Source organism: Salvelinus namaycush, chromosome 40 (assembly GCF_016432855.1).
Source record: "Salvelinus namaycush isolate Seneca chromosome 40, SaNama_1.0, whole genome shotgun sequence".
Taxonomy (NCBI): Eukaryota; Metazoa; Chordata; class Actinopteri; order Salmoniformes; family Salmonidae; genus Salvelinus; species Salvelinus namaycush.
The window spans coordinates 18,995,233-19,019,640 of record NC_052346.1 but is presented as its reverse complement, the minus strand read 5'-3'; the positions used below and the strand labels follow the sequence as shown (position 1 = coordinate 19,019,640).

The window sequence follows — 24,408 nt, the reverse complement described above, 5'->3', positions numbered from 1 at the left end:
TTCGCTCTCTCTATGATATATACACTAGATGACTAATAGGGGACGCTGGGTTGAAGCAAACGCACCTCCCTCTTGGCTCTAACCCTGGGTTATGATGCATTTTGTCAGTGCATCATACAAAACCATCTTCCCATTCTTTTATGTTGTTGTTATATTTGTGTGTTTCTACTAGTGCTTATTATGTGCACCCAATGATGTATATAAACCCTGGATTGTGATTCTATGTATTGGCCATTGAGAGGCTTTGAAGCCACCTGTCGGCCATATTGGCACTCCCCAGTAGGACCAGTCCACCATTGGAATACATGGGATGCTACTTTATTTCAGTTAAATGTTTCAAGAACAATGTATTTAAGTATTTTTTTGTTGAAGTGGGGACAGTAACATTAGTAATAAAACAAATTATACTTTAAGGAAAATGTTTTCATATATTGTTATATTATGTTTAGCTCACATAATATAATAGTATGCATTAATGTGTCTGTAACAGAATAAACGAGGCAAAAACAAATGTACACATTAATACATGCATTTCTATTGCTTCAAAATATGTTTTACAACAGTAAGGGAGTGCCAACACAGCGCCCCCCCCATCAGCCATCTAGTGTATAAATACATAATTGTGTGCACCAGACTATTCTGTGTAGAGCCCTCTAGTAGTGTGTTCTTGAACCAGCAGATGGTGCTGTGGTTATTGGTAAAGACTGGAATTTGGTATTTGGTATTTTATTAGGATCCCCATTAGCTGTTGCAAAAGCAGCAGCTACTCTTCCTGGGGTTCACACAAAACATGAAACATAATACACAATGACACAATACAGAACATCATTAGACAAGAACAGCTCAAGGAATACAGCAGTGGCACGTCCACCTGTCCAGAGGAGAAGATGCCATTCCCTTTGATGAGGAAAAAAATCATAAAAACTGTTCTGAACAGTGTGAGATTGTGGGTCTAGAAAGGTTGGCTACTACTGGTACTATCCAACCTCAACATGTACCTGGTAAATTATTATTTTTCTTTAACCTTTATTTAACTTGGCAAGTCAGTTAAGAACAAATTCTTATTTACAATGACGGCCTACCCCGGCCAAACTCTAACCCGGACGACGCTGGGCCAATTGTGCACCATCCTATGGGACTCCCAATCACAGCCCATGGTGATACAGTCTGGAATTGAACCAGGGTCTGTAGTGACACCTCTAGCACTGAGCTGCAGTGCCTTAGACGGCTGCGCCACTCGGGAGCCCCACATATACACATACACAAAAAACATGACCGATATGAATCTCCTCCTCCATATCATTAAATTCATGTGGAGTGAAAAGTGGGTTAATGTATTCACTTTGGGGATTTGGGGTCCTTGTTCAAAGCCGGGGTTCCACTCAAGGACTGGGTTCTCCATGGAGTTCCTCTCTATATCTCTCCATTATTATTAATATATGCATATTTAAGTCATTAATTAACAGCATCTGTGTGGTAGGGAAGATCAGGAATCAGGATTACATCTAAAATGACAATAACTGGAGTTCCTTTCTTTGTAAAACCAGTTAGCAGTTTACAGGGTTGGGTCAAGGTTTTCTTCATAGGTAAGGTGGCTAGTCGTCCCTTACTAGCATAGCAATGATGTCACTGAAGAAACTATCACCCCTGCCCTCAACCATAACTAAATATGCTTATCTTATCTCACCTCATAGCTTGTAGCCTCTGGTAGAAGCTCACTCCTTCCTTACACAAGCCAGAAGGCGTTGGCTCAGCTGGTGTGAGATGTGAACGCAGTATCATAAGACTCTTTGCCCACCAGTGCTCTGCCATAAATATCAGCCTATTCAATTTAACCAGGCAAGTCAGTTAAGAACAAATTATTATTTACAATGACAGCCTAGGAACAGTGGGTTAACTGCCTTGTTCAGGGGCAGAACGACAGATTTTTACCTTGTGAGCTCAGGGATTTGATCTAGCAACCTTTCGGTTACTAGTCCAACACTCTAACCATTAGGCTACCTGCCGCCCCAAACCAATATGTGTCTAACCCACACAGAACAGCAGCAGAGGAAGACTTTATCGGAGAGATCTATATCAAAGATGGTGGATAAATAAAGAGGTCCCACTCAAGCCGTTTACCATTGAAAGAAATGGTCGCAGTTCTGGTCTGCTTAAGGGGTGGCTCTTCCATAGGCCCCAATGCATTAGCAGCTGGGTCTGGTCTGCTTAGTTCATTGACTGGACATGAACCAGAAAAAAGCCCCCCCCCCCCCCCCCCCCCCCAGATCGGTGTGTCTCATGGCCATGCTAATGACTGTGTGACACAGATACCAGAGCTGCATGCTGCTGAGGCACAGAAATAACTGCATCACCACAGTTTCAGACCAGGAAGGAGTGCATGGTAGTAGTGGCACAGCTAAGAAATTCCCTTATCATTGCTATGCCTCATGGTTAACATGACAACGAACACGGCAGAGAGGAAGCACATGGAAAAAGGTTACCTAACCACTGATACAGGGTCAGATATTTTGTCATTCCCCTGACGGTTAAGTTTAGGATAGGAGTTAGAGAGATCTGATCCTAGATCTGTGGTAAAGGGCAACATCTACCTCGAGCAGTGGCACAGCGGTTGCATCCCAAAATGGCACCCTATTCCCTACATAGTGCACTTCCCATAGGGCTCTGGTCAAAAGTAGTGCTCTATATAGGGAATAGGGTGCCATTTGGGAAGTGTCACCTCCCTGTAGCCACCATGCGTTGGGAAATGTTGTTGTGATTCTGAGCATGTCTAGCGTTGGCCGTGCGTCAGAGGCCCGCTGACACATACAGAGCAGCCTGCCCGCCCCCTCACTGTCTGCCTGCCTCCCTCCCTGCCCCCTCCCTGTCTGCCATTCTCCCTCCCTCCCTGGCTCCCTCCCTCCCTGTCTACTTGCCTGCCTCCCTGCCTGCCTCCCTCCCTCCCTCCCTGTCTGTCTGTCTCCATCCCTGTCTGCCTGCCTGATTACCCAAGAACACAGCATGAGAAGGAACAGCAACACTCTCACAGATAGAGAGAGAGAAAGAGAGAGAGAGAGAGAGAGAGATGGAGATGGAGAGAGAGAGAAACAGAGCACGAAAGAGAGGAAGACAAAGGGAAGGAAGAGAGAGTGTATTTAGTGCGAGATAGAAGAGAGAGAGATTAAAGAGAGCGAGAGATGAGTCACTGCCCGACATGTAGCATGACACTTAGCGCTGTAGAACACATCTGAGAGATAGCATATGAGTGAGTTCTCTCTGTCCCCATCTCATGCCCATCCACTGTTCCTTCTCTAGTAATGTCTGGGAGCAGCGGTAGGTTCATTTCCCTGTAATGTACCGTTCCCCTGTCCCCAGTTTCCTCTCCTCTACAGTGTTCATGTCTTATTCAACGTGACACTATGAATGATTCATGGAGCCATCTGCTGTAGCAAGCGAGGGGCTTCCCTCCCCTTCATGCTCCATCAGCAGGGGGTACCGTCCTAGGCAGGAGGGATTAAGGGGAGAGGGTGTGTGTGTGTGTGTGTGTGTGTGTGTGTGTGTGTGTGTGTGTGTGTGTGTGTGTGTGTGTGTGTGTGTGTGTGTGTGTGTGTGTGTGTGTGTGTGTGTGTGTGTGTGTGTGTGTGTGTGTGTGTGTGTGTGTGTGTGTGTGTGTGAGGGGACTGACAAAAAGAGCCCCGAATAAAATGAAGCAGAGACCCTGTGTGGTGTGTTGCAGTCGGCGGCCATATTGGCCTCAGTTAACTCAGCAGGGCTATGTGTTTAAGTATTTATGTGTACTGTATATTATCTCAGCTGTGACGTTACACCACAGTCATGAGACATGGTCACAGGGTTTCAACCCTTTATTGCCAGTTAAACGGCACGTGTTTCGGTTACATTAAAAATAAATTCAACATCTGAAACACAAATGTATACACGATCCTAGATGACGAAGTCCCTTTACACTGTGATGTACTGTATGTAGCCTATGCTGATTTTGAGTGAACTAGAGCTTTCAGAGTAGGAATAGGTAAGTCAGCCATTTTACCTATAAACACTGAAGTTCCCAGTTTGTTAAAGTGAGCCACTTTTATCAGGATGGTGCACATTTCAACACCAGATTGGAGTCTTCACACAGCCTGACAGAGGTAATGGAATTCGTCAGCTATGGCAATTTTCCCTCCGGACATTCCCCTCATCCGTCTATCACTGCAGCTGCAGGCCTCGCAGAAATACAAAATGAGGTTTGTGAAGATAGTGGTACAACCACATGCTGTTTCTTACTGACGATGGGTTCGAGGTAATATTTCTTGGCAAGCTACCAGCACCCGTATGCAGTCCCAATACATCTGGTTGATAGCAGCACCCGTATGCAGTCCCAATACATCTGGTTGATAGCAGCACCCGTATGCAGTCCCAATACATCTGGTTGATAGCAGCACCCGTATGCAGTCCCAATACATCTGGTTGATAGCAGCACCCGTATGCAGTCCCAATACATCTGGTTGATAGCAGCACCCGTATGCAGTCCCAATACATCTGGTTGATAGCAGCACCCGTATGCAGTCCCAATACATCTGGTTGATAGCAGAACCCGTATGCAGTCCCAATACATCTGGTTGATAGCAGCACCCGTATGCAGTCCCAATACATCTGGTTGATAGCAGCACCCGTATGCAGTCCCAATACATCTGGTTGATAGCAGCACCCGTATGCAGTCCCAATACATCTGGTTGATAGCAGCACCCGTATGCAGTCCCAATACATCTGGTTGATAGCAGCACCCGTATGCAGTCCCAATACATCTGGTTGATAGCAGCACCCGTATGCAGTCCCAATACATCTGGTTGATAGCAGCACCCGTATGCAGTCCCAATACATCTGGTTGATAGCAGCACCCGTATGCAGTCCCAATACATCTGGTTGATAGCAGCACCCGTATGCAGTCCCAATACATCTGGTTGATAGCAGCACCCGTATGCAGTCCCAATACATCTGGTTGATAGCAGCACCCGTATGCAGTCCCAATACATCTGGTTGATAGCAGCACCCGTATGCAGTCCCAATACATCTGGTTGATAGCAGCACCCGTATGCAGTCCCAATACATCTGGTTGATAGCAGCACCCGTATGCAGTCCCAATACATCTGGTTGATAGCAGCACCCGTATGCAGTCCCAATACATCTGGTTGATAGCAGCACCCGTATGCAGTCCCAATACATCTGGTTGATAGCAGCACCCGTATGCAGTCCCAATACATCTGGTTGATAGCAAACCATTTGTGGCTGTTAATATACAGAACAATAAAGGAACTAGAAATAAGAGCACCATGACAACTCCTCAGACGTTGAAAAAGGTCAATCCTGATGGGTAGATTGATGTTGTTTTCTGTGACAACAGAGTAAGGCAGACGCCAGGACAGCATGGGGTCACCACTGTCACCACTCAGAGGATTAGGATGAACAGTTGGGGATTGTTATGTCATGACGTTGTTCCAAGCAGAGTTGCCACTGACGGTTGAGCTCTAAATGTTTTTGATGTCAGGATTGCTCATATCCAGAGACACTTGATGTAGATGAAATGTAATGTAGCGGCCTATTTGGCTGAGCTAGCTTGAAAAGATCCACAACTCACCCCAAACTTTTCTAGACAAGACTAGACTTCCAAGAACTGAGGTGGCACTATATGTACTCTAGTGTGATTTCACTTTCACATCTCATAGTGTGATACGTAGAGGTGTCAGAATCCTGTCCTGCAGCTGAGGTATTGGGCCGACAGCAACAACTGTTCAACCTGTTTTGATTGTCTTACTTATTGCTCTCTTCTAGCACTCTCCTGACTCTCCTCAAAAGAGTGGCTCCGTGATACCAGGAACTATCCACAGAAAAACACTAACAGAAAGAGATTTGTCGCCAAACAATAATGAATAATTGATTAGCTTTAGAGAGCTTTTCCAGATGCTCAGACTAGACGCTTCACATTGTGTAAGAGGAAACACACGGCATCCACCACCACTGGGCAGGGACTGTGATTGGAGGTGCCTCTATGTATAAATGACAGGGCTGGGGCCGAGGCCTGACTAATGGTCTGACCATCTGCCCTGGCAGGTGCACTGACGCTCATGCAAACATGAGACGACATCACACCTTTATGCTGTGCCACTGTGAGCTGCAGGAAGAGCCTTTGAGATAGAGCTTTAGCTTCGGTAGAAATACAGTAAGGGGAACATGATGAAGAGACACACATGCAAGGCATTTAGGTAGGAGACCCCCTTGGATCATTATTATTCTGTATCTGAAAGCCAAGCAAGGCACTTGTGTTTGCTTTGGTGTTGCATCAACAGGAATGGCCGCTCTGTTCTGCTCTGTTCTGTTTTGCTCTGTTCTAATCTGTTCAGCCCTGTTCTGCTCTGTTATGTTTTGCTCTGTTCTGCTCTGTTCTGCTCTGTTCAGCCCTGTTCTGTTCTGTTATGTTCAGCTCTGTTGTGCTTTGTTCTGTTCTTTTCTGCTCTGCTCTGTTTGGTTCTGCTCTGTTTCTTTGGATCCTGATGTTCCTGGAGCAGGGAAGCAGGGGGAGCCACACCCCTATGTTCCCTATAGGATTCCAGCCACTCACAGCAGGACTACAGTCACACTCCATCCTCCCCTAGGAGCCAGCTAAACAACACTGAGCCACTTCCTGACAGATTAAACACGTTAATGATGCCTGGAGGAAACCACCAACAGCAACAGAACAGACACCTTTTAACAAGCCGCTCATCTGGCTCACACCCTCATCCAGCTTTTTTCCTTTAAAAACAACACGGCTACAATCAAACCAGACAGACAAAAGAAGCTGTGGAGATACAGGGATTCAATGTGTCCCCAGAACAGTCGCTCACTGGATGGCAGAGCGGGAGAATTGGCAGGGAGGGTGATGTAGAAATGAAAAGAGCACTTTAGATTTCAAAGGGGAAGCGCACCCCTCCTTCTCCCCTTAGCAGAGACATGATCAAAGGCACTGTTGTTCTATGGGCGCTCAAAGCCAGGCTCTTATAGTTGAATCTTGTTCAAATAAAATGTTTTTTTGTTTGTTATATATTTGTTTACTTTAGGATGGGGGGGTTGAAGGGGGACTAGAATCAGAGTGAAAGCGAAACCCCAATCTGAATTCTGTTACAGAAATCTTGACATCTGACTGTGTTTTATTGAAACTCCAATGTGGTGTTCAAGAAATGTTATGTTGCATAACTGACAGCCCACATGAAGAAATACTTACTATAGAATTCTGTAGTATACTGTATAATACTATACTACACACTGTAGTATCCCTCAATCATGTGTAGTACTTACTATAGAATTGTGTAGCACACTGTAGAATACTATAGTTAATACTACAGTATTATCCCTCAAAAAACACAATGTCAGCAAAATCACAACAGTCCGTAAAAACACAACAGTTTTTTAACTATAGTAACAGTACAGTATTTAATTTGCATATAACCTGCCTATTCCCCTCCCCCATATCCCAATTTGTGCCAGCCATAAGTGAGAAACCTACATGCCAAGTACAGTATAGACCATATTGTGTTGTAGAAGAACTGAAGTCTCAACTATCCATTCAGACTCCAGTCCTGCCTACCTACAGGTTATGGAGAATGAGCTCTTTTACAATTTGTCCTGTACGATAATAAAAGATAATAAAACAAAAACACTATAGTAAATACTACAGCAATGTCTACAAAAACACTACAGTAATGTCTACAAAAACACTATAGTAAATACTACAGCAATGTCTACAAAAACACTACAGTAATGTCTACAAAAACACTATAGTAAATACTACAGTAATGTCTGCAAAAACACTACAGCAAATACTACAGTAATATCTACAAAAACACTATAGCAAATACTACAGCAATGTCTACAAAAACACTATAGTAAATACTACAGTAATGTCTACAAAAACACTATAGTAAATACTACAGCAATGTCTACAAAAACACTATAGTAAATACTACAGCAATGTCTACAAAAACACTACAGTAATGTCTACAAAAACACTACAGTAATGTCTACAAAAACACTATAGTAAATACTACAGTAATGTCTACAAAAACACTATAGTAAATACTACAGCAATGTCTACAAAAACACTATAGTAATTACTACAGCAATGTCTACAAAAACACTACAGTAATGTCTACAAAAACACTACAGTAATGTCTACAAAAACACTATAGTAAATACTACAGCAATGTCTACAAAAACACTACAGTAATGTCTACAAAAACACTATAGTAAATACTACAGCAATGTCTACAAAAACACTACAGTAATGTCTACAAAAACACTATAGTAAATACTACAGCAATGTCTACAAAAACACTACAGTAATGTCTACAAAAACACTATAGTAAATACTACAGCAATGTCTACAAAAACACTACAGTAATGTCTACAAAAACACTATAGTAAATACTACAGCAATGTCTACAAAAACACTACAGTAATGTCTACAAAAACACTATAGTAAATACTACAGCAATGTCTACAAAAACACTACAGTAATGTCTACAAAAACACTATAGTAAATACTACAGCAATGTCTACAAAAACACTACAGTAATGTCTACAAAAACACTATAGTAAATACTACAGCAATGTCTACAAAAACACTACAGTAATGTCTACAAAAACACTATAGTAAATACTACAGCAATATCTACAAAAGCACTATAGCAAATACTACAGTAATGTCTACAAAAACACTATAGCAAATACTACAGCAATGTCTACAAAAACACTATAGCAAATACTACAGCAATGTCTACAAAAACACTATAGCAAATACTACAGCAATGTCTACAAAAACACTATAGCAATGTCTACAAAAACACTATAGTAAATACTACAGCAATGTCTACAAAAACACTACAGTAATGTCTACAAAAACACTACAGTAATGTCTACAAAAACACTATAGTAAATACTACAGCAATGTCTACAAAAACACTACAGTAATGTCTACAAAAACACTATAGTAAATACTACAGCAATGTCTACAAAAACACTACAGTAATGTCTACAAAAACACTATAGTAAATACTACAGCAATGTCTACAAAAACACTACAGTAATGTCTACAAAAACACTATAGTAAATACTACAGCAATGTCTACAAAAACACTACAGTAATGTCTACAAAAACACTATAGTAAATACTACAGCAATGTCTACAAAAACACTACAGTAATGTCTACAAAAACACTATAGTAAATACTACAGCAATGTCTACAAAAACACTACAGTAATGTCTACAAAAACACTATAGTAAATACTACAGCAATGTCTACAAAAACACTACAGTAATGTCTACAAAAACACTATAGTAAATACTACAGCAATATCTACAAAAGCACTATAGCAAATACTACAGTAATGTCTACAAAAACACTATAGCAAATACTACAGCAATGTCTACAAAAACACTATAGCAAATACTACAGCAATGTCTACAAAAACACTATAGCAAATACTACAGCAATGTCTACAAAAACACTATAGCAATGTCTACAAAAACACTATAGTAAATACTACAGTAATGTCTGCAAAATCACTACAGTAATTAATTTGTGCGTGCTTGACAGCATGGATCAGAAAGTTTGATTTCGCTTGATGGCAGCCCTAACAGTATTACAATGATTGCTTTGTTGCGGACCATTAAATTCACTTAGTCTGTGTAGTGAGTGGTCAATAACATTCACCTCTGAAATACAAACATTCTACTCCAGAGGACTTTGGTGTTTCTAGAGTGAATCTGTGCTTCTAATGTAACCAACTGGAACTACAACAATGATAGAACTCCAAGATGACTCTGCAATGCATGTTGATGGGGGTCAACGACAGAATTCTCTACACCATTGATAGAACTCCAAGATGACTCTGTAATGCATGTTGATGGGGGTCAACGACAGAATTCTCTACACCATTGATAGAACTCCAAGATGACTCTGTAATGCATGTTGATGGGGGTCAACGACAGATTTCTCTACATCATTGATAGAACTCCAAGATGACTCTGTAATGCATGTTGATGGGGGTCAACGACAGAATTCTCTACACCATTGATAGAACTCCAAGATGACTCTGTAATGCATGTTGATGGGGGTCAACGACAGAATTCTCTACACCATTGATAGAACTCCAAGATGACTCTGTAATGCATGTTGATGGGGTCAACGACAGAATTCTCTACACCATTGATAGAACTCCAAGATGACTCTGTAATGCATGTTGATGGGGGTCAACGACAGAATTCTCTACACCATTGGAGGTAACGAACACAGACAAAGAAGACAAGACGGGAAGTGTTGTGCTCGTCAAGGTGGATAATGACATCCTAAAATGGTCCTTAAAGTGACAGCCATATTGTGCATCCTTGGCTGAGCACACCACAGGCCTCCTTCTCTGCACTACTCTTCAAACCCAGAGGGATTGACTGTGCTTCCGAAGTGGAAAAGCAAGATGGAAATGATTGCATTTATACTGTACATTAGAGTTGACTACTCTGAGCTATACAGTAGTAGCTGACACAGCTAGCAGAGACTGAAGGTAAGGGTACCTCTCAACCATGGTTTATATGTAAATGTCTGTTCACTTTTGATTAATGACAGGGAAGGAGAGAGAGAGAGACAAAGAGAGAGGGAGAGAGAGACAAAGAGAGAGAGAGAAAGAGGGAAAAAGAGAGAGAGAGAGACAAAAAGAGAGGCAGAGAAAATGTGAAAGAGAAACAAACGGAGAAGGCAGAACGAGGGGGATAGAGAGAAAGAGGGGGATTCACATTATTCACTGGTGCTGGCAGGGTTTCTGAGTTGGACTGATCATTAGTTCATTAAAGGCTCAACATGGTGCCAAGTAAAGTACGATGCTTGGGAATGAAACTATAAGCTCAACAAGGATCCCTTGCTCTCTCAGCAAAGCTGTGGGTCCATTCTACAGTGAAGGCACCAAACTGAACCAGGCAATACACAGAACCAACGGGGGAGTTCATCTCCATGGCAACAGCAGTCTCAGCAGCCCGCCTGCGTGGCCATGAGAGTTACTATTGCGCTGTGTTGGTCTCACTATAACCTGCCATTGTCCCTGTTTTCACACCCAATACTTTTCTTCTGCGCCATGTTGTTATTGGATAGGTGTAACAACAGGCAGCCTGGCAGGCAGCAGTGTTGTTATTGGATAGGTGTAACAACAGGCAGCCTGGGAGGCAACAGTGTTGTTATTGGATAGGTGTAACAACAGGCAGCCTAGCAGGCAACAGCGTTGTTATTGGATAGGTGTAATAACAGGCAGCCTGGCAGGCAGCAGTGTTGTTATTGGATAGGTGTAATAACAGGCAGCCTGGCAGGCAGCAGTGTTGTTATTGGATAGGTGTAACAACAGGCAGCCTGGCAGGCAACAGTGTTGTTATTGGATAGGTGTAATAACAGGCAGCCTGGCAGGCAGCAGTGTTGTTATTGGATAGGTGTAACAACAGGCAGCCTGGCAGGCAGCAGTGTTGTTATTGGATAGGTGTAATAACAGGCAGCCTGGCAGGCAACAGTGTTGTTATTGGATAGGTGTAACAACAGGCAGCCTGGCAGGCAACAGTGTTGTTATTAGATAGGTGTAATAACAGGCAGCCTGGCATGCAGCAGTGTTGTTATTGGATAGGTGTAATAACAGGCAGCCTGGTAGGCAGCAGTGTTGTTAATGGATAGGTGTAATAACAGGCAGCCTGGCAGGCAACAGTGTTGTCATTGAATATGTGTAATAACAGGCAGCCAGGCAGGCAACAGTGTTGTTATTGGATAGGTGTAACAACAGGCAGCCTGGCAGGCAACAGTGTTGTTATTGGATAGGTGTAACAACAGGCAGCCTGGCAGGCCGCAGTGTTGTTATTGGATAGGTGTAATAACAGGCAGCCTGGCAGGCAGCAGTGTTGTTATTGGATAGGTGTAACAACAGGCAGCCTGGCAGGCAGCAGTGTTGTTTTTGGATAGGTGTAATAACAGGCAGCCTGGCAGGCAGCAGTGTTGTTATTGGATAGGTGAAACAACAGGCAGCCTGGCAGGCAACAGTGTTGTTATTGGATAGGTGTAATAACAGGCAGCCTGGCAGGCAGCAGTGTTGTTATTGGATAGGTGAAACAACAGGCAGCCTGGCAGGCAACAGTGTTGTTAATGGATAGGTGTAATAACAGGCAGCCTAGCAGGCAGCAGTGTTGTCAATGGATATGTGTAACAACAGGCAGCCTGGTAGGCAACAGTGTTATTATTGGATATGTGTAATAACAGGCAGCCTGGCAGGCAACAGTGTTGTTATTGGATATGTGTAATAACAGGCAGCCTGGCAGGCAACAGCGTTGTTATTAGATAGGTGTAATAACAGGCAGCCTGGTAGGCAGCAGTGTTGTTATTGGATAGGTGTAATAACAGGCAGCCTGGCAGGCAGCAGTGTTGTCATTGGATATGTGTAATAACAGGCAGCCTGGCAGGCAACAGCGTTGTTATTAGATAGGTGTAATAACAGGCAGCCTGGTAGGCAGCAGTGTTGTTATTGGATAGGTGTAATAACAGGCAGCCTGGCAGGCAGCAGTGTTGTCATTGGATATGTGTAATAACAGGCAGCCTGGCAGGCAACAGTGTTGTTATTAGATAGGTGTAATAACAGGCAGCCTGGTAGGCAACAGTGTTATTATTGGATAGGTGTAATAACAGGCAGCCTGGCAGGCAGCAGTGTTGTTATTAGATAGGTGTAATAACAGGCAGCCTGGCAGGCAGCAGTGTTGTTATTGGATAGGTGTAATAACAGGCAGCCTGGCAGGCAGCAGTGTTGTTATTGGATAGGTGAAACAACAGGCAGCCTGGCAGGCAGCAGTGTTGTTATTGGATAGGTGTAATAACAGGCAGCCTAGCAGGCAGCAGTGTTGTTAATGGATAGGTGTAATAACAGGCAGCCTAGCAGGCAGCAGTGTTGTCAATGGATATGTGTAACAACAGGCAGCCTGGCAGGCAACAGTGTTGTTATTGGATATGTGTAATAACAGGCAGCCTGGCAGGCAACAGTGTTGTTATTGGATATGTGTAATAACAGGCAGCCTGGCAGGCAGCAGTGTTGTTATTGGATAGGTGTAATAACAGGCAGCCTGGCAGGCAGCAGTGTTGTCATTGGATATGTGTAATAACAGGCAGCCAGGCAGGCAACAGCGTTGTTATTAGATAGGTGTAATAACAGGCAGCCTGGCAGGCAACAGTGTTGTTATTGGATATGTGTAATAACAGGCAGCCTGGCAGGCAACAGCGTTGTTATTAGATAGGTGTAATAACAGGCAGCCTGGTAGTCAGCAGTGTTGTTATTGGATAGGTGTAATAACAGGCAGCCTGGCAGGCAACAGTGTTGTTATTGGATAGGTGTAATAACAGGCAGCCTGGTAGGCAACAGTGTTATTATTGGATAGGTGTAATAACAGGCAGCCTGGCAGGCAGCAGTGTTGTTATTAGATAGGTGTAATAACAGGCAGCCTGGCAGGCAGCAGTGTTGTTATTGGATAGGTGTAATAACAGGCAGCCTGGCAGGCAGCAGTGTTGTTATTGGATAGGTGAAACAACAGGCAGCCTGGCAGGCAGCAGTGTTGTTATTGGATAGGTGTAATAACAGGCAGCCTAGCAGGCAGCAGTGTTGTTAATGGATAGGTGTAATAACAGGCAGCCTAGCAGGCAGCAGTGTTGTCAATGGATATGTGTAACAACAGGCAGCCTGGCAGGCAACAGTGTTGTTATTGGATATGTGTAATAACAGGCAGCCTGGCAGGCAACAGTGTTGTTATTGGATATGTGTAATAACAGGCAGCCTGGCAGGCAGCAGTGTTGTTATTGGATAGGTGTAATAACAGGCAGCCTGGCAGGCAGCAGTGTTGTCATTGGATATGTGTAATAACAGGCAGCCAGGCAGGCAACAGCGTTGTTATTAGATAGGTGTAATAACAGGCAGCCTGGCAGGCAACAGTGTTGTTATTGGATATGTGTAATAACAGGCAGCCTGGCAGGCAACAGCGTTGTTATTAGATAGGTGTAATAACAGGCAGCCTGGTAGTCAGCAGTGTTGTTATTGGATAGGTGTAATAACAGGCAGCCTGGCAGGCAACAGTGTTGTTATTGGATAGGTGTAACAACAGGCAGCCTGGCAGGCAGCAGTGTTGTTATTGGATAGGTGTAATAACAGGCAGCCTGGCACGCAGCAGTGTTGTTATTGGATAGGTGTAATAACAGGCAGCCTGGCAGGCAGCAGTGTTGTCATTGGATAGGTGTAATAACAGGCAGCCTGGTAGGCAGCAGTGTTGTCATTGGATAGGTGTAATAACAGGCAGCCTGGTAGGCAGCAGTGTTGTCATTGGATAGGTGTAATAACAGGCAGCCTGGTAGGCAGCAGTGTTGTCATTGGATAGGTGTAATAACAGGCAGCAGCATTGTTTGGGTTTTGCACTGCCTGGCTCTCCAGTCCCACTGAGGGATTAGCAGCATCCATTTTCTCCTCTGCCCGTGCCCTGTGAGACTTCCTGGTATGGGATAGATAAGATATACTTCATATTGTTTACATATCTCCAGTGGAGGTATGGTGTCTGGAAATAAGCCTGTTTTTATTGACCTGGAGTCCAGCGTGACATTAGGCCTTGTGAGTCGCTAGCTAGTACAAACACGACACAAATGTTTCACAACAGGTGACAAGCCAGCCAGTGAGGAGCCTGTTCCCCTCCACCTGCTGAGTCAGGTGGCTGTCAGTGTGACCCCCAAACAAATGGTTGGCCCTGAGACATTTTATTGGCACACCATACCACAATGGCCTTGCTGACACAGGGTCTCAGAAGCACATTCTGGGTTCTGCAGGCCTATGTGTTTACAAACATACTGGACATTTTGGAGGGTCTCACTTTCAGGGACCGAAGTGAAATATCTAGACTTGTACTAGCAGTTTATAAACAGCATGTTGGACATTTCTGAGGTTCTTGCCTTCAGGAACCGGGCGAGAACATTGAAAAGACAGTAGGCCTATCTGAAGGAGGATATCGTCTTGTTTAAAGGTCTTTTGAAGGGCACCATAGTGATTCATCTTATAGTCTTTATTGATTAATTTGTTGCAATTATTATTAGTCATACGGTATATTACATATGACATATTACAGTCACCTGATGGCTTTGCAGGAAAGCCAAACTTAATGTGTGAGCTGAGCACTACATGCATGTTAAAGACGTGAAGCACGGTAACACTCTCACGCCATCAGACAGGCAAACAGACATCACTGCACTTAATATTCCCCCTGATCCAGCGGCTCACTGTCATTGGTCCACGGGTCAACAATGACTCATGTTTAATGTCTTCCTGTCGGATATAGCCTTCCTACTAGACCAGGGAATAGCAAGATCCCCTATGAATGCCACATCACTTATTGGGGGATCAAGCAACCCCCAGCCATAGCTAGCCTTGCCCCTGGCCGGCCACTTGCCTAACCTCACACAGCCATACACTAGCTACGGCCTTCTGAGGTTGCCTTAGAGGCTAGTTCTGGGAGTTGGTTGAGTATGACAAAAAACAACCCAATCTCTGAAATGGATCTAAATTCATGCAAATATAGTGTATCTACTACAAGGAACACATCATGTTTTATAAGATAAAGAGGCAAAACAAAGGATTAAATGCCAGGTGCAAGAGGTTTAAAGGTCTGCTTTCAAAGCAATACAGATTTGGATATATGGCTTTAAATCGTCAACATTGAAGGACATATGCTATAACAACACTGCAGTGCATATTGTCAGTAAGTCTACAGCTGAATCTATACAGGTGATCACTAGTCTACAATATAATGCTCATCCAGAGTGTTGATTTGTGACAAGCGAACTGTTAAACTACTGTACATTTCCCATAATGACAATCGGTAGTGCTGTGAAAGAGTCAAATGACCTAGCCATTGAGAATGCGTTTGTTGGGTGAGCGTCCAAATCACCACATGCTGAACATAGCTGAGATGCTAACAGCTGCCTACTCACTCTACTGTGTTCACTCACACATAGGGAATTATGGAGAGCGATCAAAGTAAATCCAAAGCATTCAGCACCTCCTCCCTGGCTGCAGGCTACTTTTAGGCCATATTTCATTACCGACAACATGTAAAGCCCTGACTAAGAGAGAGACACTGTTTGTTCAACATCTATTGGTTCTAAATCTAACACACCACACAATTACTGGAATTTTCAGACACCTTGGAATTCCTCAATCACAGACTAATTGGTTGGATGGCCGGCACTGGATGACCTCTGTGGCTATTTCACCTTTGAACCCCACTCGGTTGGAAGTCTGAAGGGAAGTTCTTAATGAGATATTTTCTAGCTGCCTCAGTGATGGGCAGTTTCCCGGCTGCCCGGAGAGATCTATATGCACCGAGACCAGAAGTTCATCACTCTAAATCCCTTACTTTCTTCAGTCTCTTGTGTAGTGTTACTGTAGTCCTTAGGTTCTTATATTAATCATCTCTTCTGCAAGGGAGGCGAGGTCTTATTCATTCAATTCCCCTGTAACCTTCACTCTCCTTGTGTTTTACCCTTTAAAGGGGCAATCCACAGTTGAAACAATAACAAAGTGTGTTCCCCGCCACTGTTTCGGTAAAAAGCTGGGGGTGGTGCTGGAGAAATGTAACCACTCTCAAATTAATAGACAGAGCTATGTATGCAAAATAACTCATATCAAAAGTATAATTTTAACCATGTTTTGAGGCTTTACAATGTTTGTTTACATTTACTTTGTTTACAAACATTGGAGTAAAACAAGGTTATATTGTGGGTTATGATGGGATACGACAGTTGAACGAACCTCATGAGGCTTTTATAAGTTATATTCTTCACGAATCAATGGGTACATATCATTAATTTATGAGTTAAAAAAATGAATGTTGCAACTGCAGATTGCCCCATTTACGTTGTTTTCCCTTTCTGAGAAGAAAATAAGTGACCTTTGGACCAGTGTAAATGCTGTCGCCAAGCAACCAATGTAACTAAGCGGTGACAGGCCAGATCCAGATCAGATCCAGGCAGCTCCTATCAGGCAGATTTAAATGCATTACCCATTCGCTAACACAGCCACGGCTAAGCCTTACACATTGTAAGCTTTAGCTGGAGCTTCTACAGCCTAGCTTTCAGCCTGGAGACCAGAGGTTGCTTCCTCTTCCTCTTGAGGCCTTCAGTAATGGGATTCAGACAGAGGTGAGCTAGCTAGGCTAATGTCGGTCTGAGGAGGGAGTCCACCAGACGGTGGAGATGATGATAGTGTTGAGGGGGATTTTTAATGAATACTGAGAAACAGATACATGTAGGATCTTAATTTGATCAACCTGTTGCAGGACATCTTTCTTGTAGTGAATTTCAGGTTTAAAAAGGCTTCTGAAGTTTGTAATTTCCACTTTTGCCTTACGAAAAAATTTATTAACCCCTACAAGAATTTCCATGAATTATAATCCACATAATAATTCACATTTCCTGTTGCTGCAGGATTATTTTCCTGCTGTAGCAAACTGGCTCAAATGAAGATCCCACATCTGTATAAACAGCGCTAACAGAGTGGACAAGGGGGCGACTACTGATATGGTTGCCTGGGAGATGTGTGCTGGGCTGGTGCAGTACAACTGTTTGTCTCTGTTAACCATCCTTCTAGCTGGCTGAAGTAGATGGGTAAAGGTTTTAACTCCTTATTATTTCAACTTCTCTTGATGACATTTTAACCCATATTTTAACACAGAATCAACATTAGGTTTAAAAAAAAAAAAAAAAAAAGTATTTATTTGAAGTTTAATTTACGTTTGTTGACAATGATATATGAGCCAAAATTGAATATTGATCTGATGTCTTTGCTCAGTTGGCAGCCTAGCCAATTTCCTATGAATATGTAGAAATAACTTTAGCTGAGCACAGCCATTTAAATGCTGTACAATAAGAGGCACAATCACATTCTCAGAGGAATAAGCCCCAACAAAAGCCTGGTACAGAGGGAACACAAAACACACAATACATTATGCTTCTTATTCCCATCTGGGCATTAATAATATGCCTCCACAGCATGAATTAGGCCAAGTCTTAGGGAGTCTGTCTGTTCTTAGCCTACTGAACAAGATGCCGTTCCTACTACACAGAGAAGCCTAATACCAAGAGGCTATGGGATTGTCTATCAATATACTGCATCTGTAGGCTTGTTTCAGCAAATATACGCACAGTCTTCAAGCTACCTTCAAACTACAGTTCATAGAAAACGTGTATATGAAGGTGAGAAACTCTGCAAAAGGGTATGGCCAGGGCCTCCCGGGTGGCGCAGTGGTCTAGGGCACTGCATCGCAGTGCTAGCTGCGCCACCAGAGTCTCTGGGTTCACGCCCAGGCTCTGTCGCAGCCGGCCGCGACCGGGAAGTCCGTGGGGCGACGCACAATTGGCCTAGCATCGTCCGGGTTAGGGAGGGTTTGGCCGGTAGGGATATCCTTGTCTCATCGCGCTCCAGCGACTCCTGTGGCGGGTCAGGCACAGTGCGCGCTAACCAAGGGGGCCAGGTGCACGGTGTTTCCTCCGACACATTGGTGCGGCTGGCTTCCGGGTTGGAGGCGCGCTGTGTTAAGAAGCAATGCGGCTTGGTTGGGTTGTGTTTCGGAGGACGCATGGCTTTCGACCTTCGTCTCTCCCGAGCCCGTACGGGAGTTGTAGCGATGAGACAAGATAGTGATTACTAGCGATTGGATACCACGAAAATTGGGGAGAAAAGGGGAGAAAATGTAAAAAAATGAATAAAAATAAAGGGTGAGTGGACTTGAAAACGTAAATGTTATCCATAAAATCAGACCATCTTACACTCTTGGAAAGAAAGGTTCCATACGGGCTTTGCGGCTGTCCCCAGAGGAGAACCCTTTTTGGATCCAGGGAGAACTCTTTTTGGTTCCATGTAGAACCCTCTGTGGAAATAGTTCTACATGGAACCCAAAAGGGTTCTACCTGGAACCAAAATGAGTTCTTCCAAGGGTTCTCTTATGGGGACAGCCGAAGAACCCATTTTGGTTCTAGATAGCACCTTGTACTTCTAAGAGTGTACAAGTTGAAAACCAACCCATAAAAATAAGTCTGGCCAATGGTGACGGTGTACATTTACAACTCAAACCTAACGACAACTAGGTCAATCTTCAGTCCCTGCAGAAATCTTAATTGAGGAAATGACAGGCAGCCTGACACTAAATTAAGCCTTTAACAGCCTGACCCTACCAGCTACCATGTTAGAGAGCAGAGTTACACGTTATTATCAGGTTAATTAGACGGAAATGCAAAACAGCATTTCAAAATAAAAGTTTGTTGTTGTCTTGACACTGACAGTCTTGTACCCAAAACGATATTTCTCCAAAATAACAGTAGTAAATCTAACAATGTGTCACGCCCTCCCTCCGGCGCTCGACGTCGCTGGTCTACTAACCACCGGTCCTGGCAACCCACATTGCGCACACCTGCTGATAGTTTTCTCCTTGATTACTCCCCCTTTATTTATCCCTCAGTTGTCTTCAGTCACTAGGTGTTATTGTTTTCTCTCACGTTATGTACTTCAAGAAGCCAATAAACACAGAGAATAACATGTCAAAATTGAATGGGGAGAAAATGTGATCAGAACTACGATTACTGGTCCTATTGTGTCATGATTGTTCATTTGCTTCGGTTCTTTATTAAAATCACCTTCTTCACTATTTTGCTGACTCCCGGCATATACGTTACACAATGCTAAGCCCTTGGTTTACTACAATGTGACAAACGGAGTGAGAAGTGCTGAGTAATTATGCCAAATTTGTCAGATACTCTCACAGTAATCATGCAAAGAACCTTTCTGGTACTGGTCCAGGCAACAGCAGTAAATAACAGATTGATAGCCAGGCTCTAGGTACACTCTAAGAAATAAATGTGCTATCTATAACCTAAAAGGTTATTCGGTTGTCCCCATAGTAGAACCTTTTGATGAACCCCTTTTGGTTCCAGGTAGAACAATTGTAGTTTCCATGTAGAACCCTTTCCACAGAGGGTTCTACATGGAACCCAAAATAGTTCTACCTGGAACCAAAATGGGTTCTACCTGGAACCAAAAAGGGTTCTCAGATGGGGACAGCCACATAACGCCTTTGGAACACTTTTTTTCTAAGAGTGTAGCCATTGTTGGGGTTGGAGCTCTTGGCATAGAAGTTAGAGACAAAAAGAGTAGGCACCCAGAGCAGAATGACAGCTGAGCTGGCCTCAAACAACCTCCCCCTGCCAAGCTCTCAAACAACCTCCCCCTGCCAAGCTCTCAAACAACCTCCCCCTGGTAAGCTCTCAAACAACCTCCCCCTGCCAAGCTCTCAAACAACCTCCCCCTGCCAAGCTCTCAAAACAAGTAAGACAGCAGAGCAGTGGCACTCTGTCTCATCCTGTCTCCTCCTGTCTCTGTTTATCTATCTCTCTCTGCAGTCCATCCTGGTACATCTGTCTGTCTGGCTAGGGAGGAAAACAGCCTCTAATATGTTTAGTTAAGCAGGCCATATGGCTTTCTTTGTCTAAGTGGCCCTCTGGTCAACATCAATGGAGTCTGCTTGTTGGAGAAGGAATGGGTCCATTTTAATACAAGTATAGCTGCAGCGGGTGGCTGGCTGGCTGGCTGGGTGGATGGGTCAGGGTGGGTGAGTGGGTGCGTGTCAGGGTGGGCGGGCCAGGGTGGATGGGTCAGGGTGGGTGGATCAGGGCGAATGGGTCAGGGCGGATGGATCAGGGCAGGTGGGTCAGGGCGGATCGGTCAGGGCGGGTGGGTCAGGGTGGGTCAAGGTGGGTGGGTGGGTGGGTCAGGGTGGATGGGTCAGGGCGGATGAGTCAGGGTGGCTGGCTGGGTGGATGGGTCAAGGTCGGTGGGTCTGGTTTGGCTGTTTAAGCAATAAGGCACAACGGGGTGTGTTATATGGCTATTATACCACGGGTAAGGGCTGTTCTGGATACAGCCGTTAGCCGTGGTATATTGGCCATATACCACAAACCCCAGAGGTGCCTTATTGCTATTATAAACTGGTTACCAAGTTATTTAGAACAGTAAAATTTACTTTTTTGTCATACCCGTGGTTTACAGTCTTTCAGACAATCAGCATTCAGGGCTCAAACCACCCGGTTTATAATATTCAATAAGAAACGTAGGTTGTTGCTGTTGCGCTGTGCATAGGACCTATAACATCAAACATCCCTCCAAAGCCCAAACCAACTTCAAGAAGCCAATAAACACAGAGAATAACATGTCAAAATTGAATGGGGAGAAAATGTGATCAGAACTACGATTACTGGTCCTATTGTGTCATGATGAACGAGCCAATTTTATTTGTATCCGACTCCCTCCACATTCTTGTATTGTAATGTTGCATCCCAGAGTGAACACAATACCGGTCCACTACATATAATCTGAGCAATTTATCTCATTGGAGTGGGTCTTTCTGTTCAATCACAGTCTAAGTGGTAATGCCCTGTAGTCGATGTACTCCTTAAAGACATCCTCCAGTGATTTTTTATCTTTTTCTGTTGAAAAGTGATAACCCAAGTATGAATATTCACTTCCGTTCAAAAGTTTGGGGTCACTTAGAAATGTCCTTGTTTTGAAATAAAAGCACATTTTTTGTCCATTAAAATAACATAAAATTGATCAGAAATACAGTGTAGACATTGTATGTGGGTCACAGACATAATAGATGGGATGGATGGATGGATGGATGGATGAGATTAGAGCTGGAAATATGTGTTTGCTGATGGGAGGTGTGGGTTCTGCCTAATTGCCTTACTGATGCTCCAATAAGTACGGTAGCACCTTTTTTAAATTTAACCATTATTTAACTAGGAATTTATTTAACTAGGCAAGTCAGTTAAAAAATATATATTATTTACAATAACGGCCTACTTGTAAAGCCCCCCCCCGGCCAAACCCTCCCCTAACCCTGACGATGCTGGGCAAATTTGTGCGCCGCCCTGTGGGACTCCCGATCACGGCCGGTTGTAATATAACCTGGGATCAAACCCTGGTTTGTAGTGACGCCTCTAGCACTGAGATGCAGTGCATAAGACCGCTGCGCCACTCAGGAGCTCGTTGAGGTAGCTCATCCCTGCTATGCAGTGGTGTAAAGTACTTAAGTAAAAATACTTTAAAGTACTACTTAAGTCGTTTTTTGGGGTATCTGTACTTTACTTTACTATTTATATTTTTGCCAACTTTTACTTTTACTTCACTACATTCCTAAAGAAAATAATGTACTTTTTACTCCATACATTTTCCGACACCCAAAATAACTTCTTTTGACAGGAAAATGCTCCAATTCACACACTTATCAAGAGAACATCCCTGGTCATCCCTACCGCCTCTGATCTGGTGGACTCACTAAACACAAATGCCTAATTTGTAGATTATGTCTGAGTGCTGGAGTGTGCCCCTGGCTATCAGTCTGGTTTACTTAAAATAAGGAATTTGAAATGGTTTATACTTTTACTTTTGATACTTAAGTTTGAGCAATTCCATTTACTTTTAATACTAAAGTATATTTTTACTGAGTGACTTTCACTTTACTTGAGACATTCTCTATTAGGGTATCTTTACTTTTACTCAAGTATGACAATTGCGTACTTTTTCCACCACTGCTGCTATGCCTTGTGTAAGGGACTCCAGCCCCACTAACCTATGGGACTGACTGAGCCACGCCTACTCTCATCTGTCACAAGCATATATTCCATATGGACCCATGTATGTAAATGCAGAGAGAGGGGATGCCCAGCCCTGTGCTAAAATAGCTGTAGACTACTGGCCTTTGATTACAACCTGGGTAACTTACTTACCCCTTTCCTTCCTGAAAAGCAATAAGATCATTCATCCAATACAGTGAGACAATTATAGGCTATCTCAATAAATAACAGGCATAACACCCAAACAGTACTCTGTCTCACACACATAATTCAACCAATTGGGGTGGTGCTACAGGAGAGTTTGCGCATTTGCTTTAATGTGCACAGTGTCCATCATGGTACTTTGAGAACCTGCCACCATTTGATGCAAGGATGTTGGGTATCACATTATTTGGATAGTCCATCTGTAGATGCTCTACAGATTATCTACAGGCGATCAGTAACATTTCAACTAACTATCTACTAACCCTAACCTTAGCCCTAGCCCTAACCCTTATCCTAACCCTAACCCTATTCTAAGCCTAACCCCTAACCCTTATTCTAAGCCTAACCCCTAACCCTTATTCTAAACATAACCATAACTGTAACCTTATGAAGCAGTTGCTTAACATATAGTTTGTTGATAGCATGACCATCTGTAGAGCATCTACAGACTGAAAATCCGGACTATCCAAATAAAGTGTGACCAGATGTTGATTAGGTTACCTGTTGGACTATTCTTAACATTCTTACAATAGCATGCGAATGTTAGTGTCCACTTACAAAATCACAGGAAAATGAAATGTAAAAAAATAAAAAAATAAATGAAGGCTTCGTCAGCATTAGCGAAAAAATATTAACGACATTTCACATAATCAACATTTGTTTCAATATTTATAGCCTACTTGATACAAATATTTTTCCTAGCCTATAGAAGAAAAAATACCCTCAAACGTTATAATAATGATATCCTATAATAAAGATAACGGTCCACACAGCGCGCCCACTAATAAACATGCACTTGTTCCAAGGCAGCAGCCTGTGCGCACGGCACAACATCCGTTTTTATCAACGTAAACTATTCAATTATACCGTTTACAAACTAGATTATTACCTACATATGACATTTAGGACGACAATAAACTATCGCTTTGTCATGTCTGCTTACCCAAAACACGAAGGAATAGACGACAAGGAGCGTTTTGAGGCAGGTTATCACTGGTTTGGTCTCCATTCTTCTTGATGCCATTCTACAGTAAAATGGGGCTCTGGGTTTTCAGCGGGGCTGCGTTGCTGTGATTCTCCACTGGGCTTCGTTGGTTCAGTTGATCCACCCGCAGTCTTTCACAGCGCAGTCGCTCTCTCCTCACTGGCCGTAAATGAATGAGCTGCAGGTGGTTCTACAGGCCTCAGACCTCTCCATGCGCCGTCTGGTGGGGTTCACGGGTTACTGTGAAAACCCTGATCAATGATTATTATGGGGTGTATATAACAGGTGTTACAAAGTCAATTAATCATTTAATAAAATGTGTTGCATTTTATGTGAAAGTCGTTACAAAAACATTATAATACTGGTTTAAAGACAAACGCCTATTTATTGCACTTAATATTTTTTTTTAACTATTAGAGGTACAACTATTGGAAAGAAATTAATCCACAAATTAAGCCACAAGTATTTTGCTCAATGTAAATGCAA

General features: G+C 43.3%; 1 protein-coding gene across 1 annotated transcript in view; it reads right to left on the bottom strand.

Moving 5' to 3' along the window:
* The window catches only part of LOC120033705 (tetraspanin-7-like), a 30,571-nt gene extending 6,610 nt beyond the window's left edge, over positions 1-23,961 (bottom strand). The window contains exon 1 of the mRNA XM_038980137.1: positions 23,881-23,961. Within this exon, the coding sequence (XP_038836065.1) occupies positions 23,881-23,961 (81 nt within the window). The remainder of the gene's footprint in view (positions 1-23,880) is intronic.
* Positions 23,962-24,408: the final 447 nt, after the last annotated feature.